At 38.6% G+C, this 25720-nt stretch overlaps 1 protein-coding gene and 1 long non-coding RNA gene across 4 annotated transcripts in view; one reads left to right on the forward strand and one right to left on the reverse strand.

The window, feature by feature from the left end:
• Positions 1-25720, forward strand: part of LOC310732916 — a 302995-nt gene that overhangs the window by 39129 nt on the left and 238146 nt on the right. The window lies entirely within an intron of this gene.
• On the reverse strand, positions 1115-15540 carry mapk4 (mitogen-activated protein kinase 4). Of its 3 annotated transcripts, none has more exons than XM_083553669.1 (7): positions 14921-15540; positions 12996-13041; positions 11804-12384; positions 5736-5880; positions 5003-5164; positions 4713-4899; positions 1115-2585 (listed from the first exon to the last, which is right to left on the reverse strand). In XM_083553669.1, exons 3-7 carry the CDS (start codon positions 12344-12346, stop codon positions 2519-2521), a joined length of 1104 nt encoding a protein of 367 aa, XP_083409795.1. In that variant the 5' UTR covers positions 12347-12384; positions 12996-13041; positions 14921-15540; the 3' UTR covers positions 1115-2518. The 3 variants fall into 3 exon arrangements, with proteins under 3 accessions (XP_083409795.1, XP_083409793.1, XP_083409794.1); XM_083553667.1 differs by having other exon boundaries at positions 1115-2596; XM_083553668.1 differs by lacking the exon at positions 12996-13041 and having other exon boundaries at positions 1115-2596.

The following is a 25720-nucleotide window of genomic DNA, read 5'->3' on the forward strand; positions in this document are numbered from 1 at the left end:
TGTCTTAGGCCCACTGCGCTTCTCTTTATATATGCTGCCTCTGGGTAAAATTATACGTAAACATGGTATTAGCTTCCGTTGATATGCTGATAATACACAGTTATATGTTTCAGCAAAACCAGGTACGAGAGATCAGCTTAACAATCTCGTGTGTATAGGACATTAGATAGTGGATGCTTGATAACTTTCTTGTGCTCTACAGATAAGACAGAAGTTCCCTACACATTATCTGTGTAAAGCTGCTATGAGACAATGTCCATTGTTAAAAATGCTATACAAATAAAAATAAATTTAATTGAAATGTGAGTACACCCCTCACATTTTAGCAACCATTTTATTATACCTTTTTCATGGGACAGTACTATAGAAATGAAATGGATATATTTTAGAGTAGTCAATGTGCAGCTTGTATAGCAGTTCAGATTTACTGTCCTATGGAAATAACTTAAAAACAACAGACAAAAGAAATAGCTGGCAACAAAAGTGAGTACACCCTAAATAAACATGTCAAAACTGTGCCAATATTTTGTGTGAGCACCATTTTGTTATTTTGCCCTAATCCTCCTGGGCATTTGAGATACTGTATAAAATTATTAGTAGATGTGCTAAACTTTTATTACTTAAAATGTAACCTATAATTTGTGACCAATATTTTATATGTAGACAAGTACGTTCTCTCAGCACCACTGCTTCTACATGAATATGACTCATCACACCACTATGGAGACCGAAGCGTGTCCTGAGTTTGTGCTTACTTGGTTAAATAATATATAAAATAATTTGAATATTCAATTGAATTGGAACTAATTAATTGATTAAATAAAATAAATGGAAACATTTTAAATAGTTTACATTTGTTAGACCCCATTCGAGTCTTGCAAATGTTTTACATTTAATATTCAATTTTCTAAAGATATGATTCTTAACTGTTGTTCCTTTTTCAGCATAATTTTACAAATGTCTCCATTCATTCATTCACGCCCTCAAACTGCACAAAAGCAATAATCTGAGCTAAATCCTAAAGCTGTGAGTGATCAACTTCTATCACTTAATTAGAAATAATTTTGGGGGTTTTAAAACTAGTTTTAAAATGAAACTGGCAACAAACAAGTTATATATTACAAGGTATAGGTTTATTAGGTGAAAGCTTTGGAAACAGTAATCAAGCAAAGCATTACTGTGTTACTATTGCAAAGGTGGAGATTACAATTGTATAAAAAGCAGCTCATATGCGGAGTACATGTTTTTTTTTTTTTATATATATAAAACCTTTTAGATGCAATTAAGTAATGTTGGAAGAACCTTAAAACTACATTCAGAATAATTTCAGTTCTACAGAAAACGTTTCCCCTTTTTTGGAATTCTATGGATTTCTGCATAAATGGCTCTAAAATGTGAACTAACATCCTGCACTCATCAATTTTAGGCCTCGCATTAGAATTCTGGAACGTCTGAGGATTCTACAGTATGCCCTTGTATTGAGGTGTGTAAGACACTTAGTCATAGGGAGAAAGCAGGGGAGTCTTCAATTTTTCCTCCGAGGTTCATACATTATTGGAGTTGTTCTTAACACGGTCCGGCAAAAATGTTCCGTACAGTGGTATGCATCAAATGTCAGTGAAACTTTGCAAAAGCAGCACAAAGTCAAGTTTTCAGTTACTCCGTTCTAAGCAGATCTTCAACTATTCTTTCATTCTACCATTGTTCTTTGTGCAAACTATGAGATTTGACCACATCTGATGAAGATTGAGATCTAAAAGGATTGTGATCTGATATTCTAGAGGTACAGCTAATGCTACCCTGCTTAGAAGTTACATTGTTCTCATGCTTTACTTGTGAGATGAACACATCCAGGTCAAAGTGAGAATCTTCCTCTCTGCTAGCTGTTGGCGAGACTTTGTTGTTTTGAAAAGGGGTGGGTGATGAGGGAGACGAAGGCAACAGAGAGGGAGGAGAAAAGAAAGAAGCCGGACTTCTCCTCCCGTGCTGAAGAACTTCGGAAGTGTAGAGTATAGAAGGTGCCTGGGTTGGCGTGCGTGGTTGAGGAAAGAGGGTAGGAGAAATGGGTAAAGGGGGAGACCCTGGTGAGTTTGGAGGATCCTGAGGTGAATCGGGAGAATGAAGGCCCAGTTGTGTGCTTGCCCAACGTGAAATCTCCTGAAACAAATCAGCAGGCTCCTCCGCATTCAGCTGCTCAGGATCCCCCCCTTTGGGAGATGGGAATGTGTTGCGCTTCCAATTAGACAAGTCCAGAATCAGCTTTGGCTCAGAATAGTGTTGGGGCCTCCCATCCCTCCATGCTATTTTATCTAAATATGATGGAGAACCCACTTTGTAGTCACAGGAGCGGCCACAGTCCAGCTCCATATAATGGCCGCAGAGTCTGTCCAAAGATGAGTGCGACTGCTCAAGAAAGCGCTCTGCCGAACTGCTGTGAGAGTGCTTACCAGGGTCCACCAGAGCTTCCTCAATGAAGGAGGTGGAATTAGCTCTGGGATCTTTCTGCACCTCATCTTCCTCAGTCTCTCCCATTTCTGACATGCTTTGTGTACTGCCACACTCGTCCTGCTGCTTCCAGCACAGATCTGAAGACAGACTGAAGAGGTTTTTAGTTCATCTAAATATAATATGAATAGATTTTGAATAAAGACATCCTGTTCCTTATGAGTGCTTTAAATCTTTTGATCGAGTATCTACATTGTATATTCCAGTATGGTAATGTTTGGGTTAATTTTTCCTTTGTCAATATGATCAATTTGAAGACCTACACTCATCGATGAACAAAGAATTAATAAAAGGGTTTGAAAGTAATGATGTTTTCTAATATGCATGGTGAGATTTGTATAAAACACTTCAAGTTGCTGTAAAGGATGTTTATTATACAGTGGGGCAAAAAAGTATTTAGTCAGCCACCAATTGTGCAAGTTCTCCCACTTAAAAATATAAAAAGGTGCCTGTAATTTTCATCATAGGTACACTTCAACTATGAGACGAAATGAGAGAAACAAAAAAACAGAAAATCACATTGTCTGATTTTTAAAGAATATATTTGCAAATTGTGGAAAATAAGTATTTGGTCAATAACAAGTTCATTTCAATACTTTGTTATATACCCTTTTTTTGGCAATGACAGATCAAACGTTTTCTGTAAGTCTCCACAAGGTTTTTACACACTGTTGCTGGTAGTTTGGCCCATTCCTCCATGCAGATCTCCTCTAGAGCAGGGATGTTTTGGGGTTGTCACCAGGCAACACGGATTTATAACTCCCTCCAAAGATTTTCTGAGGTTCAGATCTGGAGACTGGCGAGGCCACTCCAAGACCTTGAAATGCTTCTTACGAAGCCACTCCTTCGGGCGGTGTGTTTGGGATCATAGTCATGCTGAAAGACCCAGCCACGTTTCATCTTCAATGCCCTTGCTGATGGAAGGAGGTTTTCACTCAAAATCTCACGATACATGGCCCCATTCATTCTTTCCTTTACACGGATCAGTCGTCCTGGTCCCTTTGCAGAAAAACAGCCCCAAAGCATGATGTTTCCACTCCCATGTTTCACAGTAGGTATGGTGTTCTTTGGATGCAACTCAGCATTCTTTCTCCTCCAAACACGACAAGTTGAGTTTTTACCAAAAAGTTCTATTTTGGGTTCATCTGACCATATGATATTCTTCAAATCCTCTTCTGGATCATCCAAATGCTCTCTAGCAAACTTGCTCAGACAGACCCGGACATGTACTGGCTTAAGCAGGGGGACACGTCCGGCACTGCATCTTTTTAAGTGGGAGAACATGCACAATTGGTGGCTGACTAAATATTTTTTTGCCCCACTGTAACAGATTCTTTCCCAGTAAACAATTTAATATCCTTATTCAATTCAAAATTAGAACAAGTCCACTTAAGCATTCGGAATGAGCTTGATGCATTTTATGCTTCGGACAAGTCACTCTGCTGTCAAACTATTACAATTCCACTTTGCTCTTGGCCTGTCCTTCTTAAAACCCAAGTACAACTTTTGGACATCTTTATTTGAGAAACATTGTAGAATCAGCCTGATTAACCTCCACCTGCTTATTCTCTAAGTGACAAATATTAACCTTCATGTTGCATCTGGCCATCTGGCTGCAGGCAGGACAGTATGATACTGTGAGAGATTTAATTAAGAGAATAATTCATGAGCAGCTATATAAAACCAGTCCTAGAGCACTAAGGTCATTTTCTCTGATTTCCCTCTTCTGCTATTGTGGCTTCATTTTACTGCACAATAGATTTTGTTACCGCCTGCCGTCTTTTAAGTAATCCAATTTAGGTCTAGAGGAAATATTTGAAATGAATACTTCATATGTTTCATGGTGTGTTCTCTCGTTCACTTATTTATTTAAATTTGCTTACGTGCTCAAGGTGATGTGAACTGTGGAACTGTACATTTTATAAATGTAAAACGCAATCGAAGCAGCCTTCACATCATGCTGGAAGACTATGCAGAATATTATACAATTTTTTAATGAGGCGTGTGACTGAAATTAAAATTTTAAATGAAACGCTTAAGCTTCTGTATATTGTATAAGTAAGGCAATAAATTTAATAAAGAACAAGCCTCACTAACATCACAACACCTATCTAGGTCTGCAAAAGCTTACATTGGGGCTGTTTCAGGTAACAAGCTATTTCTACACAGGAAGCTCTAAAAACGAGAAAAAGGATTTGGTACGGTACCTGGCCCAGTGGCCATGTTCGCTCACCAGACTGTCCTCCAATTCGTCCTCTATGCGAAAGGGCTGGAGGGACACAGGCTCATCCTGAGGACAGGAATACTGCCTGAGGAATGAGTGAGACAGAGCTGCTTCTGCTGTCAGACGGTCCACAGGGTTGAAAGTCAAGATCTGCTCCAGGAAGTCTATGGCTGAGAGGTAGAATGGAAAAGAAGACTGAGTGTGAATTCTCAATTCCCCTTTGAAAAACCATTTTACTGGATAATCGCTTGCTTATTAATTTCAATCTCTGACCTTCCTCCTCCACTTCAGGGAGCAGCTCTTGCAGTGATCTCCTGACCTTCCAGTTGTGATTGACATAGGATGGCATGACTCTCAGCAACTCCTTCCTGTCCTCCTCCCTAATCACTGGCACTGTGTCCAGTATTAACTGCATCTGCTCCAGCTCATGGGCACCTAGAGTATAGCATTCTGATGTTGCTACAAAGTTTGTAGTATACAATAATCTGAAATGTTTAGTTATGTACTAGTAAGCAAGAGGCCAGAGAGTGATCTTTACAATTATCCTCTAAAATGTAGTGAAGAACCTTTTCAGGAAAAAAAACCCCAGAAGGTTATGATAACAGAAAAGGAGGGACTAAATTGGTGTCAATGCTTATGGTACACTATACAGTGAAATGAGACAATGTTCCCCCAGGTGCAAGGTGCTACATAAAAACAACATGAATTTACAAAAAATAATTAGACTACATAAAGGGCACATGTACAACACAAGACCGTAAACATAGTGGCATTGCAGCAATGACCAATTCAGTAGATCTGTAATAGTGCAAATGCTTTGTCCATATAATAATGAATATTGTTCATACAATCTTGTGCAGTCAAGTGCTTAAGTACAGACCTTTGTATGGAGATGTCGAATGGCAACAAATGTGCTCAGAATACTCCAACATCTTTTTGGATCATATTGGAGCTCTTTATATCTCAGTCCATTGTTTTATAAATATGAATGAATTCCCGATCTGACCTGCAAAAAGCATGCGTCCTGTTAGCATCTCGGCCAGGATGCAGCCTGCGGCCCACATGTCGATGGCCTTGGTGTAGTTGTTCGGAAAGAGCAGCAGACGAGGGGAGCGATACCATTTAGTCACCATCCCCTCTGAGAGGTAGCCCTGTTTGCGCGCACATGCATACACACACACACACACACACACACACACACACACATTGCAGGCAGCTGCTGTCTACTGGCAAAACACGTGGGCACAAGCAGCTTGTGTTGACACATTGCTGCAACATAGAAGACACTTTATAACCAAAAACAATGGCGCACCACTCACTCTTTGTCACGGAAATACATTAAGCTTCATGCACATAAAAAAAAAAAAGCTTCATCTCATCATGCATTATGAATCTCAATGTACTAAGATAAGATAAACCTTTTATTCGTCCCACAGTGAGGAAATTTCTTTGTTACAGCAGCATGAAAAAATAAAAAAATAAATGTAAATATATAAAAGAATAGACGAATAGACATACTATAGTATACAAGTATATACACAACGGACAGAAGCATTGAGACACCTGACTTTTTCAGCTATATGTGGTTCTTCATTTCTCATTGAGAACTGTTACATACCACGGAGTTGGAGGCACGTCTTTGAATGCAGTAGCGTAAAATTTTCACTAGGTGACCCAAACATGACGATGCCCCTGTGTAAAAAGCAAGCTCCATGAAGATATGAGTATTGGGTATCTTTGACTTCAACTCTACTGAACACCTTTTTTGATAAATTGCATCACTATCACTAATTGTATCACAAGCACACTCCAAAGATCTAGTGGAACATCTTCCCAGAGGTCTGGAGGTTATTATAACAGCAACTGGACACTAAATGTTTATTTTATTGTTCAAAAAGCACATACCAATCATATAGGCAGGTGTCTACAAACATTTGACAATATAGTGTATATGGCTAAGAGTAAATTCATACAGATGTTTGCCTAAAGCAGTGCCTAAGTTGCCAATCATTTGTTCAGAATAAAACAAAGAGGTAAAATCAGTACATCACATTAACTCTCCCTTGGGTATCTTTAGGTAGGTGATCCAGTAGGGTGGAATGTAAGAAAATGTTGAGAATGATGATGTGGTCCTAAAAGGAGCTGTTTACTAATACAATGGGAGGAGATTATATATGACACATCAGTATATCGGTAATTATTCATCTACACCAGAGACATATGCTACATTTTGCAATGGGTCTTTCACTCGCTAATATTCTTTATAATTTACAGTTCCAGAGTCAACTCGACTATGTGATTTTGTTAATTATACATGTCTATAACAGTAAATTTGTTTGCTTTACTATTATGATTTATACCACAGCATTGTTAAATAAAAGCTCTGATAGTCCTGATAGCCAAATGTAATTCAGAAGAAACATACGTATTAACACACTTGTTAATATTTCTTTACTAACTGCTCGTTCACAAAGACTTGTATAACAGACAGACAAAAAGAATGTACAGTGAGGAAAATAAGTATTTAAACACCCTGCTATTTTGCAAGTTCTCCCACTTAGAAATCATGGAGGGGTCTGAAATTGTCATCGTAGGTGCATGTCCACTGTGAGAGACATAATCAAAAAAAAAAAAAAATCCAGAAATCACAATGTATGATTTTTTTACTATTTATTTGTATGATACAGCTGCAAATAAGTATTTGAACACCTGAGAAAGTCAATGTTAATATTTGGTACAGTAGCCTTTGTATGCAATTACAGAGGTTAAATGTTTCCTGTAGTTTTTCACCAGGTTTGCACACACTGCAGGAGGGATTTTGGCCCACTCCTCCACACAGATCTTCTCTAGATCAGTCAGGTTTCTGGCCTGTCGCTGAGAAACACAGAGTTTGAGCTCCCTCCAAAGATTCTCTATTGGGTTTAGGTCTGGAGACTGGCTAGGCCACGCCAGAACCTTGATATGCTTCTTACAGAGCCACTCCTTGGTTATCCTGGCTGTGTGCTTCCGGTCATTGTTATGTTGGAAGACCCAGCCTCGACCCATCTTCAATGCTCTAACTGAGGGAAGGAGGTTGTTCCCCAAAATCTCGCAATACATGGCCCCGGTCATCCTCTCCCTAATACAGTGCAGTCACCCTGTCCCATGTGCAGAAAAACACTTCCAAAGCATGATGCTACCACCCTCATGCTTCACAGTAGGGATGGTGTTCTTGGGATGGTACTTATCATTCTTTTTCCTCCAAACACATTTAGTGGAATTATGCCCCAAAAGTTCTATTTTGGTCTCATCTGACCACATGACTTTCTCCCATGACTCCTCTGGATCATCCAAATGGTCATTGGCAAACTTAAGACGTGCCTGGACATGTGCTGGTTTAAGCAGGGGAACCTTCCATGCCAACAGTAACCTTGGAAACGTTGGTCCCAGCTCTTTTCAGGTCATTGACCAGCTCCTCCCGTGTAGTTCTGGGCTGATTTCTCACCTTCCTTAGGATCATTGAGACCCCACGAGGTAAGATCTTGCATGGAGCCCCAGTCCGAGGGAGATTGACAGTCATGTTTAGCTTCTTCCATTTTCTAATGATTGCTCCAACAGTGGACCTTTTTTCACCAAGCTGCTTGGCAATTTCCCCGTAGCCCTTTCCACCCTTGTGGAGGTGTACAATTTTGTCTCTAGTGTCTTTGGACAGCTCTTTGGTCTTGGCCATGTTAGTAGTTGGATTCTTACTAATTGTATGGGGTGGACAGGTGTCTTTATGCAGCCAAGGACCTCAAACAGGTGCATCTAATTTAGAATAATAAATGTAGTGGAGGTGGACATTTTAAAGGCAGACTAACTGGTCTTTAAGGGTCAGAATTCTAGCTGATAGACAGGTGTTCAAATACTTATTTGCAGCTGTATCATACAAATAAATAGTTTAAAAATCATATATTGTGATTTCTGGATTTATTTTTTATTTTTTAGATTATGTCTCTCACAGTGAACATGCACCTACGATGACAATTCCAGACCCCTCCATGATTTCTAAGTGGGAGAACTTGCAAAATAGCAGGGTGTTCAAATACTTATTTTCCTCACTGTAGCTGTTAATATAGTAAAATTGTCTGTTATTTAGCTGCTTTGTAACAGGAAGTAATATTTTGTACCACATGACAGTCTACAGGACAGAAGAGTGCTTTCAGGTTTCCCAGTAACAGACGAGCTGCATTTTTGGTTGGGAGAGATTGCAATGATGGAAAGTTATAATGTCAGAGCTACGTGAACTAAATAATTTCACAGATGTTTTAAAAGATAAAAGTTTACTAAAAGTAATACAAATCACTTGGCCATATAAGAGGATTTAAACACATTGGGAATTGTTGTCATAAGAAAAACTACAGAGTGGGTTCTTTTTCTATATTCTTTTTCCATATCTATAGCCAATTGTCTTCACCAGAATGCATCCACTACAGCCCTGGGCTTTCGAATAAATGACCCAGCATCTCTTCAAACTTTAATGAGAAACAGCTGATGTAACTGCATGGCCTCTAACAGTTACTGGACAACTCTAACAATTTTTGCAGTGTTTTAATGGTTGCCAACAGACAAATTTTGGAAAACAGTAGGGGCTCGGACATGTCACCCTACTCACATAAAGCCTTATTGTTCATTCAAGTTGTTTAGAACAAGGCCTAGTTTTATGTTCAGCTTGCTCTGTGATCCTTTTCAATTGGAGCCTAGCACCTTTCCCTCCCTCCTGTAAAACTGACTCTCACTTGGATTTCATACAAGTCACTATTCATTTTGATCTTTCATATCCTGCTGATATTACACGAAAGCAGCACAATGGTGGCAGGAGAAGCTACAATAATCTTTCACAGTCTTAAACCTGAAGCAATCAGGTAATATATTTGTTGGTAAACTTTTAAAATGTAGTAATACAGAGAGTGTCATTTGTTTAGAACAAGGACACTAACATATCTTAGAGACTCGTAATCTAAAAGTGGGACAAAGTAGGTCATCTCTCTCTCTCTCTCTCTCTCTCTCTCTCTCTCTCTCTCTCTCTTTCTCATTCTCTCTCTCTCTCTCCCTCCCTTCCTCTCTCTCTCTCTCTCTCTCTCTCTCTCTCTCTCTCTCTCTCTCTCTCTCTCTTTCTCATTCTCTCTCTCTCTTGACAATACTATAAAAAATAAACTTAAATATATTGTAGAATAGTCAATGTGGAGCCTGTACAGCAGTACAGATTAACTGTCCTCCGAAAATAACTCAATATACAGTCTTTGTCAATATAACTAGCAACAAAAGTCATGTCAAAACTGTTTAAAGTGTCAGTATTTTGTGTGAGCACCATTGTTATGTAGCACTGCCTTAATCCTTCTGTGCATGGAATTCACCAGAGCTGCACAGATTGTTGCTGGGATCCTCCTCCACACCTTCATAATGACATCACAGTGCTGCTGGATGTTGGACACATGGCGCTTCTCCACCTTCTGCTTGAGGATCCACCACAGGTGCTCAATAGGGTTCAGGTGTGGGGACATACTTGGCCACTCCATTACCTTCAGCAAGGCAGTTGTCATCTTGACAGTGTGTTTGGGGTCTTTTTATTTTTTTAAAAACTGCCATTCGGCCCAGTTTCTGAAGGGAGGGCCTGATGTTCTGCTTTAGAATGTCACAGTACATGTTGGAATCCATGTTTCCCAAAATGAACCACAGCTACTGAGTACCAGAAGCACTCATGCAGGTTGTGTTCAGCAAACTGTTCGCAGGCTTTCTTTTAAGCCAGCTTCAAAAGAGACTTCCATTTGGGACCACGGCCATGAGACCGTGGTCAAAGAGCTGTTATCACTTAGGGTGTACTCACTTTTGTTGGCAGCTATTTTGACAATAATGGCTGTATGTTGAGTTCTTTTTTAGAGGACAATAAATCTTTACTGCTATAAAACTTACACATTAACTACTCTAAAATATATCAAAAATCTAAATATAATAAGTTTAATTTCTACAGTATTGTCCTTGAAGGAGCATGTAGTTAAACACTGTTCTCTTGAAAAGATAAGGGGATGGTTGTAGTGGGTGCAGAGTGGGAATTTCTGTTTCAACAAAACGTGTGAAAATAAGCTTTAACTGAACACGTGAATGCTGATTGATTTTGAGAATAGCAAGTAGCAAGACATGAGAAAAAAAAATTCCGATGGAAGCTAGCTTCACCTCCTGTAAATTCTAAAAGCATAAATATGAAGCCGATATCTGGCCATTCTAAAAAAAATTTATTTCAAAAGACAGACTGTTAAGTGTCTAGATCAGACACAGAGAAAGTGTAACAATGAAAATCGCTGTGTGAAAATAATTATTTTAAACATCATGTGCAAATTACAAAAATTGATATTTCAATACAGTTTCTAACCAACTGTAATGCTTTCAGTTTTAATAGTCTTTAAAGAATATTATGCATCCATTCCTCTTCGGTATGCATTTTATTCTGGTCAAGATTGTGTTGGAACAATGCCTGCTATCACAATCCTATTTTTCAACAAAATTCTAATTAAATCATAACCCATCTGCTTTGTGTAGCCACTATGGTCACCCCTTAGCTCCACCCATGCACCCCTAGCTCATGTGTTCAGGATGAAATTCGCTGACATTTTCTGTGAATGATTCAAATTTATGATGTCAGCTTACACCACTCAGGAGGCCAAACCAGTGTTTTTGCATAATGTGCAGTCCCAGGTGTAACCGCATAATTTTTTTATGACTACAGTGGGAAATGCTGTGTCAATAACACAAACTATTGCAAAGCTATTGTTTTTTATTTATATATATATATATATATATATATATATATATATATATATATATATATATATATATATATATATTGCTTATAAAAACTAAACTAATGATAGTGTTGTTCAAACGTTTCATGTCCTATAATAAAAAAAAATGTGCACAATGCAGGTGTTGTCATTTAGATCATACAGTAAATGTATTTTGGAAAACTACCACATCCATTAAACACTGTGCTGAAAATCATTTACACACTATTTCATGCTCTCAAATCTGCACTAAATTCTAAAAAGCTTTGTTCTCTACCTTGTGTGAATAGTGTGGGTCAACAATGCGTGCCAATCCAAAGTCTCCTATCTTCAGCAGCATCTGCTCAGTGTTGATGAAGATGTTGGCTGGCTTTAGGTCACGGTGCAGCACATTGGCTGAGTGGATGAACTTGAGTCCTCGCAGAAGCTGGTAAAAAAGCAAAGTGGCATGGGCTACTGGCAACGGGTCCTGCTCCAATATCTGGGCCAGATCTGTTTCCATAAGCTCTTGCACAATATAGATCTCTGTGACTTGAGTGAGGTTGTGGGGTAAAGGCTGGCCACAGGGGCCCAGTGCTTCAAACACTCTTACTATGTTCTCATGCTGAAGTCGGCATGTGATTTTTACTTCACGCAATGCATGTTTAATGCTCATGGCGTCACGCAGTGCCAGCTTCTTAACTGCCACTTGTTGCCCGCTTCGTCTATCAACGGCAGACAACACCAGGCCAGATGCACCCGTGCCCAGGGGTCGAAGATCGTGGAAGTTACTGCCGAGATCAAAGCCATGTCTGAATGCAAAAGAGCTCCACCTGGCCATTGTTCACTGAGGAGTTGCTTGAAACTGCCTGAGGGAGGCTGAGGACAGACGAAAACTTAATAAATAACATGTTCAAAAAGGGAACCACAATAACTGAATACATATAATCACCAAAAAAGGCCTTTTCTAGTAACACTAATTTGTGTTACTAGACAAATATAAACAAAATATAAACTAGGTGGATTTACGGAAATTATGTACTTTTTGACCAAATTTTTCTTTAATATCATTGTATCAGATGGGCAGCAAGCTGTTAAATGTATTTATAAAGAGATTAAAAACTAAAGCCAAAACTGTCATTATAGTCATCTTTAATTAGCATCCGCTGAACTGATTTCTACTTTGCATGAAGCCCATAAATGAGGGGGAGTTTTATTCACACAGCCATATCAAAACAAAAAGCATGGTAGGCAGAATACAACACAATTTCATGGTATAGGGCAAGTGTTTCCATAGCAACACCCCACAACCTGATATGGTCTAATACCATATACAGTTACAGCATACACTTTTTCTGCTCTTGCTCCAGATTGTTCATACTGTTGGGGCCACACATTAGCCTCACACTAGATGCTGAGCTGAAGCTGGTTTATGTCTGATACTGAACTGATTGTGATGATCAGGGTGTAATCTGGGAGATTCTACTTGCCATCTTGTGCTTTGTGTTGGCTTTTCAGCACCATGTTTGCCGTTATCTGCCGAGGTTTCTGTGTATTCACTGCTGAGAGAGTAAGAAAGAGAAAAGCTGAATACAAAACACAGTTATACTGAAACCAAATGATAAAAAGGCCTGTACTAGGCAAATGTTGGTTTTGTTCTTGAAGTTATGCCTAAAAAGACGTTTGTATTTCTCACAGGCTATGCATATATTATCTCTTCTATTGTTAATTATATGTTCACATAAAAGTCAGAATCCCTACACACCAAAATAATTTTGTGGGATGTCAATCACATTTTTATTAAAAACAAGAAAGAAACTACATCTACAGTGTGTAGTTTAAGGCGTCAATGAAGTCTGACTACACTGTCCTTGGCTGGAGCCAGCAGCCAATCAGTGGAATGACAGGTTAAAGCATGTAATAGTGTAAACAAATTAAAGAAAAAATATAAGAGAGTCTAGTAGTTTTCCTTTTTTGATTTCATCTTTTTGTTTTCATAAAAGAAAATAGTAAAAAGATGCTTGTTATATTTCTAGCCACCTACTGTATTAAAACCAAGCCTTCCTTTAAATGACCCTAATCCTAAATCTACATATCCTTTATTATCTTATTTTTTATTTTTTTGCAAAATTAAGAGAACACTAAATGGATGTGATGTGATTGAATAAAAAAAATAAAATAAGAAATTAATAATAATAATAATAATAATAATAATAATAATAATTAAAATTTGATATGCCAATATTCATACATAAATTGCAGCTCAATGTGCTTGAAGTCAATTCTCCTATTTCCCTGTATTATAGCTATTGTTCCCTATGCTCTAGATTCACCATGTTCCTGGACGGTTATTGAGAATGAATAAATGAACTTTAAAACATTACACATCTGTGGAAAAAATAACTAAAAATGCCCAAGCCCCTAAAATGACAAAAATATTAAAATATTAAGTTTTTAATGGTTTTAAAAGCACTCCTAGCTAGAAAGACTAGGTCTATAGTAGGTCAAATCGAGGTAATAAATCATGATAACAATTCCAATGTTTAATGCAAAATCAGGATGACCATTTTTTTTATTTATAATGTTTTCTTTTTTCCTTTAATTACCATTTTGTTATCTGCTACAACTGATGGAGCTACAAACCATAAATAAAGCCAGATTTTATGGAGCAGGACGAGATCTATTGGTTAAATTGTTGCTAATTTCTCGAAACAATGGTGTTGTTAAGACCTTCAAAAGCTTAATATTTTGACAACACCTGGTGCTTACTAAAGTGTGTGTGTGTGTGTGTGTGTGTGTGTGTGTGTGTGTGTGTGTGTGTGTGTGTGTGTGTGTTTTAAGTGTAAAACTGTGTAAAGTCCACACACACATACAGACACACACACAGACGGTCTGCATTCCAGTTCTCCAACTTCATAAATAATGCACATTGCTGTGGCTCTGACTGCTGCTGTTTCACTGAGGGACCTGTTCTGCAGCAGATACAGAAGAACATACAGTACATGTAAGAGGCTCTGGCTTAAGATGTGTGGGTTAGAAATGAAAAAAAAAAAACATATAAAGAGCACATTAGGACAGCTCGGTGTGTCTCAGTGTTTGAGGTACAAAGTAAAAATATTCAGACGACCTCTCAGATGAAACTCGCCGTCACACAATAACAGGCTGCTGTCTTTCTTCTCTCCCTTTGTGTGCGGGGCAGAGCGTTACATCGCCGATATACTACATAATCACGCCTGTTATAAATGCATGAAATAATGAATGAAAGTAAGCGGAGTCTCAACGGGACAATCAAGTGAGATTAAACCGTCCTGCTCGGAAGGCAGAGTTATGGGTGATAGACAACAACAGTGGAGAATCCGTGTATCGGCCCAGCATCCAGTGACAGAAGTACAAAGGGAGCGATGCTCCAGCTTACCGTACTACACTTCAGGCTTCTTCATGGCTCTTACGCTTCTCCGTGCAAACCCCAGATTGTTGTCACGGGTTGAAAACGTTCCCATTTATCACGATTTCCCATCGGTTATTGTGTGGCACCAGTGTAGTCGGAGATATCGCAGTCAGAGTATGCTACCCTGTTATCAGCTCTGCGTCAGGAATGTTTCCGCCTATCAAATCATCATACTACATCTGCCCCATGTTGTGATAAGACACAGCCTGCGAGCCAAGAATTAAAAACAAAACAAAACAACTCTTCTCTTTTCACGCATTTTTCTTCCACACGGAGTTTCCTCCCAGCTTTCTCCTGTTCCAAAGAACTCGCTTCTGGTAACCCCAGGCGTGACGTCACGTTCCGCCCGTTGATCTGGACACCTGCTCGCGCCGACAGGAAACCAAACGCGGCTCGCGAGTACCCGAGTCCAGAGACCAATAGCGAACGAGACGCAAGAGGCGCAAGCGCCGGGATTGGCTGCTGCTTCCGGCCGTGAATTTACAAAGCTGCACCTGTGAGACTGGTACCAGAATTAGTGATCGTACTATGGGAAATATGTAACATACAGTTTGATCTGATTTATACTATAATTATTAGTGCAAGTTAAGGATGCCATTTTTTTCACATATAGCATTTCTTTCACTTCATGCAGGACAAACGTTGTCAATTTAATCTTTGTTTTTGTTTTTCATTTTGTCCTCAGGCCATGCAATTGCATTGATTACAGCTCACACATTTGGGGAGTAGGTCTTTAGGTCTGGATTAGGGCTTCTGCCAAATGCCATAAATGTCAATGTGATATATTGTTCACCGTTCACACATTTTCTTCATATATAGATTCTGACATTTGCAGTTTCCATAAAAGGGTATGATTCTAAAAATTACACTGAGTACAACAGTTTGCGTTTCCTTGGGTTAATATTGAGAAAACAAAGATTACATTACCAACAACTGTGTTCTAGAAGTCACAGAAATACCAAATTTGATTGCATTGCCCACACTTCATCACTGCTTCCAATCACTTTATATGTTCTATAATGAGCTTGTGAAGTTTAAATCCAACCTCAGCACCATATTCGTCATTCTAACTCGTCTGTTCTAAGCCTGTCAGTTTTTTTATCCAACCTTATTATTTGAATATTTTTTGAATAAAATTGCCAAATGTCATACAATACTTTCATGAAATCAAGTCTGGCGACAGAGAGGGTCACTGAGATCATTTGAAGTTGCCATAAATGTCATGTCATTTAGACCAGAGTTAAAGAATTCTTACCTCCTATTAAAATAAAAAGAACAGGGCACACCATAACTGATTAAGAAGGCATTGATTCCATAACTGATTAAAAAATATATTAAAGGTCGTCCTTATGGAAGAATTGGAAAACTTTATGAAATCTGTTCTGGAATTTATGGCATGGCATGTTGGAGACTTTTGGAGCATAGTAGTTGTGGCATCATGCAGAGGGAATGTTTGTCATCAACATTTTACATTTACATTTATGGCATTTAGCAGATGCCCTTATTCAGTGCCATACAAAAGTGCTTTGAGTCTCTATCAAGGGGTCTATCCTGATAGATTCTGCTTTCCTCACAGTCCTTGTGTTGTAAATGTCCTCAATGGCCGAAAGGTCAGCACAAATTACCTCAGAGCTGCTGCTGTAATTATAACTTCCTGTGTACATATCTCATATCACAACTCATTGCAAAATATCAGGACTCTTTCCCTGATACTACTAAGGCACATTTTCTAATACAGTCATGCCAAAGGGAAAATGTCCCAGATTAGTCAGAGTAAGAAATCAGGCAGGACACTGATGGATCAGCTTTGCTCTACTGCATGGACTCAGTCTGTGGACTGGCCAGCAGGAGAGCTGGCTGCCCTCCCAGTGCCTCATCATCAGAAGGGTCAGGTTACTGCACATTGGGCTGCCAAGGAGGAATAAATTATGAATAACAGATCTGAATTTTCTTCCTTCTAAATGCTTAGTATGCTCTCTGTGGGAGTGACTTGCAATAGAAAGACTTTTCAAGCTTCCCTGTGACTGGGACACAACTGTACAGAGAATCTTTTACATGGTTTCACACACCATGTAAATGCGGCACACTGCAACAAGTCGGTTTGCATGGCGATCATCCCAGAAGGAAGTCTCTTCTGAAGCTGGCTTACAAGCCTGCAAACATTTTGCTCGAGACAACCTGACCAAGAGCATGAATTACTGGAACCATGTCCTGTGGTCTGATTAGACTAGAGACAAGATAAACTTGCTTGGCTCAAATGGCATCCAGCATGTGTTGCGACGCCATGGTGAGAAGTACCAAGAAATTGTCTTGCCTACAGTCAAGCATGGTGGTGGTAGCATCATGGTCTGGGGCTGCCCGAGTGCTGCTGGTACTGGTATTAACTGTTGATTTCTGTAAAGCTGCTTTGAGACAATGTCTGTTGGGAAAAGAGCTACAGAAATAAACTTGACTTGACTTGACGACCTACTGGGGAGCTGTGGTTCATTTAAGGAAACGTAGATTCCAACATGTACTGTGACATTGTAAAGCAGAACATGAGACCCTCCCTTCAGAAACTAGGCCGATTGGCAGTTAATATTTGTGTATATATATATATATATATATATATATATATATATATATATATATATATATATATATATATATATATATATATATATATAAACGTGCGGAGGATCCGCTGTGGCGACCCCTAACGGGAGAAGCCGAAAATAAAGAAAGAAATATATATGTATATATATTAATATATATATATATATATATATATATATATATATATATATATATATATATATATATATATATATATATATATGTGTGTGTATATATATATATATATATATATATATATACACACACACACACACACACATTATATATATATATATATATATATATATATATATATATATATATATATATATATATATATATATATATATATATATATATATATACAGTGAGGAAAATAAGTATTTGAACACCCTGCTATTTTGCAAGTTTTCCCACTTAGAAATCATGGAGGGGTCTGAAATTGTCATCGTAGGTGCATGTCCACTGTGAGAGACATAGTCTAAAAAAAAAAATCCAGCAATAACAATGTATGATTTTTAAACTATTTATTTGTATGATACAGCTGCAAATAAGTATTTGAACACCTGAGAAAGTCAATGTTAATATTTGGTACAGGAGCCTTTGTTTGCAATTACAGAGGTCAAACGTTTCCTGTAGTTTTTCACCAGGTTTACACACACTGCAGGAGGGATTTTGGCCCACTCCTCCACACAGATCTTCTCTAGATCAGTCAGGTTTCTGGCCTGTCACTGAGAAACACGGAGTTTGAGCTTCCTCCAAAGATTCTCTATTGGGTTTAGGTCTGGAGACTGGCTAGGCCATGCCAGAACCTTGATATGCTTCTTACAGAGCCACTCCTTGGTTATCCTGGCTGTGTGCTTAAGGTCATTGTCATGTTGGAAGACCCAGCCTCGACCCATCTTCAATGCTCTAACTGAGGGAAGGTTGTTCCCCAAAATCTCGCAATACATGGCCCCGGTCATCCTCTCCTTAATACAGTGCAGTTGCCCTGTCCCATGTGCAGAAAAACACCCCCAAAGCATGATGCTACCACCCCCATGCTTCACAGTAGGAATGGTGTTCTTGGGATGGTACTCATCATTCTTCTTCCTCCAAACTTGTTTAGTGGAATTATGACCCAAAAGTTCTATTTTGGTCTCATCTGACCACATGACTTTCTCCCATGACTCCTCTGGATCATCCAAATGGTCATTGGCAAACTTAAGACGTGCCTGGACATGTGCTGGTTTAAGCAGGGGAACCTTCCGTGCCATGCATGATTTCAAACCATGACGTCTTAGTGTATTACCAACAGTAACCTTGGAAATGGTGGTCCCAGCTCTTTTCAGGTCATTGACCAGCTCCTCCTGTGTAGTTCTGGGCTGATTTCTCACCTTCCTTAGGATCATTGAGACCCCACGAGGTGAGATCTTGCATGGAGCCCCAGTCCGAGGGAGATTGACAGTCATGTTTAGCTTCTTCCATTTTCTAATGATTGCTCCAACAGTGGACCTTTTTTCACCAAGCTGCTTGGCAATTTCCCCGTAGCCCTTTCCAGCCTTGTGGAGGTGTACAATTTTGTCTCTAGTGTCTTTGGACAGCTCTTTGGTCTTGGCCATGTTAGTAGTTGGATTCTTACTGATTGTATGGGGTGGACAGGTGTCTTTATGCAGCTAACGACCTCAAACAGGTGCATCTAATTTAGGATAATAAATGTAGTGGAGGTGGACATTTTAAAGGCAGACTAACAGGTCTTTGAGGGTCAGAATTCTAGCTGATAGACAGGTGTTCAAATACTTATTTGCAGCTGTATCATACAAATAAATAGTTTAAAAATCATATATTGTGATTTCTGAATTTTTTTTTTTAGATTAAGTCTCTCACAGTGGACATGCACCTACGATGACAATTTCAGACCCCTCCATGATTTCTAAGTGGGAGAACTTGCAAAATAGCAGGGTGTTCAAATACTTATTTTCCTCACTGTATATATATATATATATATATATATATACAGTGGGTACGGAAAGTTTTCAGACCCCCTTAAATTTTTCACTCTTTGTTATATTGCAGCCATTTGCTAAAATCATTTAGGTTCATTCTTCTTCCTCATGAATGTACACATAGCACCCCATACTGACAGAAAAACACAGAATTGTTGACATTGTTGCAGATTTATTAAAAAAGAAAAACTGAAATATCACATGGTCCTAAGTATTCAGACCCTTTGCTCAGTATTTAGTAGAAGCCCCCTTTTGATCTAATACAGCGAGGAGTCTTTTTGGGAAAGATGCAACAAGTCTTTCACACCTGGATTTGGGGATCCTCCGCCATTCCTCCTTGCAGGTCCTCTCCAGTTCTGTCAGGTTGGATGGTAAATGTTGGTGGACAGCCATTTTTAGGTCTCTCCAGAGATGCTCAATTGGGTTTAAGTCAGGGCTCTGGCTGGGCCATTCAAAAACAGTCACGGAGTTGTTGTGAAGCCACTCCTTCGTTATTTTAGCTGTGTGCTTAGGGTCATTGTCTTGTTGGAAGGTAAACCTTCGGCCCAGTCTGAGGTCCAGAGCACTCTGGAGAAGGTTTTTGTCCAGGATATCCCTGTACTTGGCCGCATTCATCTTTCCCTCGATTGCAACCAGTCGTCCTGTTCCTGCAGCTGAAAAACACCCCCACAGCATGATGCTGCCACCACCATGCTTCACTGTTGGGACTGTATTGGACAGGTGATGAGCAGTGCCTGGTTTTCTCCACACATACCGCTTAGAATTAAGGCCAAAAAGTTCTATTTTGGTCTCATCAGACCAGAAAATCTTATTTCTCACCATCTTGGAGTCCTTCAGGTGTTTTTTAGCAAACTCCATGCAGGCTTTCATGTGTCTTACACTGAGGAGAGGCTTCCGTCGGGCCACTCTGCCATAAAGCCCCGACTGGTGAATGGGTGCAGTGATGGTTGACTTTCTACAACTTTCTCCCGTCTCCTGACTGCATCTCTGGAGCTCAGTCACAGTGATCTTTGGGTTCTTCTTTACCTCTCTCACCAAGGCTCTTCTCCCCCGATAGCTCAGTTTGGCCGGACGGCCAGCTCTAGGAAGGGTTCTGGTCGTCCCAAACGTCTTCCATTTGAGGATTATGGAGGCCACTGTGCTCTTAGGAACCTTAAGTGCAGCAGAAATCTTTTTGTAACTTTGGCCAGATCTGTGCCTTGCCACAATTCTGTCTCTGAGCTCTTCAGGCAGTTCCTTTGACCTCATGATTCTCATTTGCTCTGACATGCATTGTGATCTGGAAGGTCTTATATAGACAGGTGTGTGGCTTTCCTAATCAAGTCCAATCAGTATAATCAAACACAGCTGGACTCAAATGAAGGTGTAGAACCATCTCAAGGATGATCAGAAGAAATGGAAAGCACCTGAGTTAAATATATGAGTGTCACAGCAAAGGGTCTGAATACTTAAGACCATGTGATATTTCAGTTTTTCTTTTTTAATAAATCTGCAACAATGTCAACAATTCTGTGTTTTTCTGTCAATATGGGGAGCTGTGTGTACATTCATGAGGAGGAAGAATGACCTTAAATGATTTTAGCAAATGGCTGCAATATAACAAAGAGTGAAAAATTTAAGGGGGTCTGAATACTTTCCGTACCCACTGTATATATATATATATATATATATATATATATATATATATATATATATATATATAGATAGATAGATAGATAGATAGATAGATAGATAGATAGATAGATAGATAGATAGATAGATAGATAGATAGATAGATAGATAGATAGATAGGTGGTAAATGCACTTTGGCATCTACCAGGAGTGCAAATAGTAGCAATTGTGCAAATAGACAAGTGCAAATAATGTGTAGCATATTTACAGCATGTAATATATATGTATACATATGTACAGTGAATAAATATAAAGGCTATATCAGTAAAGAGATGTGTGGACATTGTTCAAAGTACAAGTAAATGGTTCTAAGGCTATGGCATTAACAAAATGTGCAGACACTGTTGTAAAGGAACAACAACTATTAGGTTATGGCATAAAAATTTTTATGAATTTTGAATTACATGAATAAACAATTCCAGTATATATATATATATATATATATATATATATATATATATATATATATATATATATATATATATATATATATATATATATATATATATATATCGTAGGTTCATGTCCACTGTGAGAGACATAATTTAAAAAAAATCCAGAAATCACAATGTATTATTTTTTTAACTACTTATTTGTATGATACAGCTGCAAATAAGTATTTGAACACCTGAGAAAGTCAATGTTAATATTTGGTACAGTAGCCTTTGCTCGCAATTACAGAGGTCAAACATTTCCTGTAGTTTTTCACCAGGTTTGCACACACTGCAGGAGGGATTTTGGCCCACTCCTCCACACAGATCTTCTCTAGATCAGTCAGGTTTCTAGCCTGTCGCTGAGAAACACAGAGTTTGAGCTCCCTCCAAAGATTCTCTATTGGGTCTGGAGACTGGCTAGGCCACGGCAGAACCTTGATATGCTTCTTACAGAGACACTCCTTGGTTATCCTGGCTGTGTGCTTCGGGTCATTGTCATGTTGGAAGACCCAGCCTCGACCCATCTTCAATGCTCTAACTGAGGGAAGGAGGTTATTCCCCAAAATCTCGCAATACATGGCCCCGGAGATCCTCTCCTTAATACAGTGCAGTCGCCCTGTCCCATATGCAGAAAAACACCCCCAAAGCATGATGCTACCACCCCCATGCGTCACAGTAGGGATGGTGTTCTTGGGATGGTACTCATCATTCTTCTTCCTCCAAACACGTTTAGTGGAATTCTGACCCAAAAGTTCTATTTTGGTCTCATCTGACCACATGACTTTCTCCCATGACTCCTCTGGATCATCCAAATGGTCATTGGCAAACTAAAGACGTGCCTGGACATGTGCTGGTTTAAGCAGGGGAACCTTCCGTGCCATGCATGATTTCAAACCATGACGTCTTAGTGTATTACCAACAGTAACCTTGGAAACGGTGGTCCCAGCTCTTTTCAGGTCATTGACCAGCTCCTCCCGTGTAGTTCTGGGCTGATTTTTCACCTTCCTTAGGATCATTGAGACCCCACAAGGTGAGATCTTGCATGGAGCCCCAGTCCGAAGGAGATTGACAGTCATGTTTAGCTTCTTCCATTTTCTAATGATTGCTCCAACAGTGGACCTTTTTTCAACAAGCTGCTTGGTAATTTCCCCGTAGCCCTTTCCAGCCTTGTGGAGGTGTACAATTTTGTCTCTAGTGTCTTTGGACAGCTCTTTGGTCTTGGCAATGTTGGTAGTTGGATTATTACTGATTGTATGGGGTGGACAGGTGTCTTTATGCAGCTAACGACCTCAAACAGGTGCATCTAATTTAGGATAATAAATGTAGTGGAGGTGGACATTTTAAAGGCAGACTAACAGGTCTTTCAGAATTCTAGCTGAGAGACAGGTGTTCAAATACTTATTTGCAGCTGTATCATACAAATATATAGGTTAAAAATCATACATTGTGATTTCTGGATTTTTTTTTTAGATTATGTCTCTCACAGTGGACATGCACCTACGATGATAAATTTCAGACCCCTCCATGATTTCTAAGTGGGAGAACTTGCAAAATAGCAGGGTGTTCAAATACTTATTTTCCTCACTGTATATACACACACTGGAGATCAAAATTAGAGAACAATTTATAAACAATTGAACAATTCAGAAATTATGTCATCTTCACTGTTCAACAGTTGAAGGAGTTTTTGTCCTGTCTATACCATGCTACCAGAACACCTTTTCCACAAAATAACTAAGGCATTTAAAAAAAAAAAAAACATTATTTTGCAGAAAACACACTGATCAAAATTAGAGAACAACAATGACTGTAGCATGGAAAAAGATTACAACAAAATTTTCCGAAGGTTACAACAGTCAGCAATTAGTAGGAAGTGTACAGGCCTCTGCTCTGAATGACTTTAGCACATCTGCGGCCACAAGACAGCGTTGTCCTGCATGAACAAGATGGTGGGCCGTTTTAAGACTTTGCAAGATGGTGGGCCGTTCCAAAGTGACTGAAAACCTCTGGCAGCAGGTTGTCCATAAGAAGGCCAAAGGGATGACCCTATCAGCCATAGCAAGACAAGTTGTTTTTTTATATGAGGAGTATCAAAAAAATTTTTGTACAATTTTGTCTCTAGTGTCTTTGGACAGCTCTTTGGTCTTGGCCATGTTAGTAGTTGGATTTTAACTGATTGTATGGGGTGGACAGGTGTCTTTATGCAGCTAACCCCTAAAACAGGTGCATCTAATTTAGGATAATAAATGTAGTTTAGGTGGACATTTTAAAGGCAGACTAACAGGTCTTTGAGGGTCAGAATTCTAGCTGATAGACAGGTGTTCAAATACTTATTTGCAGCTGTATCATACAAATAAATAGTTTAAAAATCATATATTGTGATTTTTGGATTTTTTTTTTTTTTTTTAGATTATGTCTCTCACAGTGGAAATGCACCTACGATGACAATTTCAGACCCCTCCATGATTTCTAAGTGGGAGAACTTGCAAAATAGCAGGGTGTTCAAATACTTATTTTCCTCACTGTATATATAAAATATTAGGCAGAATGTACAGTAAGGTATATATAGATACACAAATAAAATAGAGCAAATGTGTGTAACGCACAATATGTGTGAAGAATGAGGTGTATAAAAAAATGCAATATGTAATATTTACATTTTATGTATAATTGAACATAAGTTATATACAGTGATCTAACAGTGCAATGTAAAGTTCAGTAGTGTGTTGGTGGATGGAATATGAAGAGTCCCTGATGATGTTGTGAGCTTTGCACAGACATCTGCTGTGGTGAAGGTGCTCAATGGCAGGTAGTTGGGTGCTAGTGATGCGTTGGGCGATTTTTGACCACCCTTTGCAGGGATTTACCCTTACACACAGTGGAAAACAGTGATGGAGTTTCCTCGGGATGCAAAACAGAGCTGAAATGTTCTGGTACCAGGACAGATCCTCAGAGAAGTGAACTCCCAAGAACTAAAAGCTGGAGATCCACTGTACCTCAGTTCCATTGATATAAACAATTTGTCAATTTTGTTTGACAATTTGGCAATTTTGGTTTGATAAACAAACATAAAGAGCATAGAGCTGTTTGAAAGAAAAGCAAGCCATTTTGAAGCTGAGAAGGAAACAGAAACTGATCAGGGCATAGCCAGAACTAATTGAAATGTTGTGAAAAACACTTGAAGATGAAAAAAAAAAAAAAAAAAAAGACCAAACAGAAGATGAATAGCAAGAATCAGAGGCCATATTAAAATTAGAAAGAAATGCTGGTACATTACATACATTGTACACATGATTGAACACTTCACCTTGCATAAAATTATTATGGTTAAATATTTTTTTAGCAAATGAATACTGGATCATATGGTTACACAAAATAATAAATTGTCATTTTTGCATTAATGTAGATATGATCAAGAACATAGTCTTAAAAGAAAAAAAAAACAAAAAAAAACCTCTTCAGCAGATATCTACTAAATTGAACAGGAATTAAGGGGTTAATAAACTTTCTGATCCCATGCTATAAACTCTCAGTTTATAACGATGTCACCATGACACAGATAATACCTGAAATTATAACCTGAAGTTACACTTTTTTTTTTTTTTTTTACAAAAGTTAAACTAAAAAGTGCTGCTTTTAAGTTTGAAATTAACGCAAACAATTATTTGACATTTATTTAATCATCAATACAATAAATACTCAGCAAGTCAGCATTTAATATGTGCTCTCTGATTCCTTAGATGTTTAATAGCAAAAAAATAAAGCATCAAAACATTTGATGCTTTGAATCACGATCAATTCAGTGTTTAAAATGTTGTAAGAAGTCAGTTCAGGCAAATGTAGAACTCCCTTTTATTGTTGAACTTACAATTATAAATAGGTTAGTGCACATAAACATGCAAGTGTGCATTTCTGATAAATTAAGTTAGAATACAAATAGTAAACATAGCTGGCTAAGGCACACCAGTCAACCAAAAGTAGCAAATTTATCTGCACTTTAGTCCTTACCACAAAAGGAAACAAGTAAGATTATTTGCTTCCTTCATTTCTTAATACAACAGTGATTTTTGCTTTTCTATGTA

The sequence above is a fragment of the Silurus aristotelis genome, assembly GCF_946808225.1.
Source record: "Silurus aristotelis genome assembly, chromosome: 11".
In the NCBI taxonomy this organism is placed as follows: Eukaryota; Metazoa; Chordata; class Actinopteri; order Siluriformes; family Siluridae; genus Silurus; species Silurus aristotelis.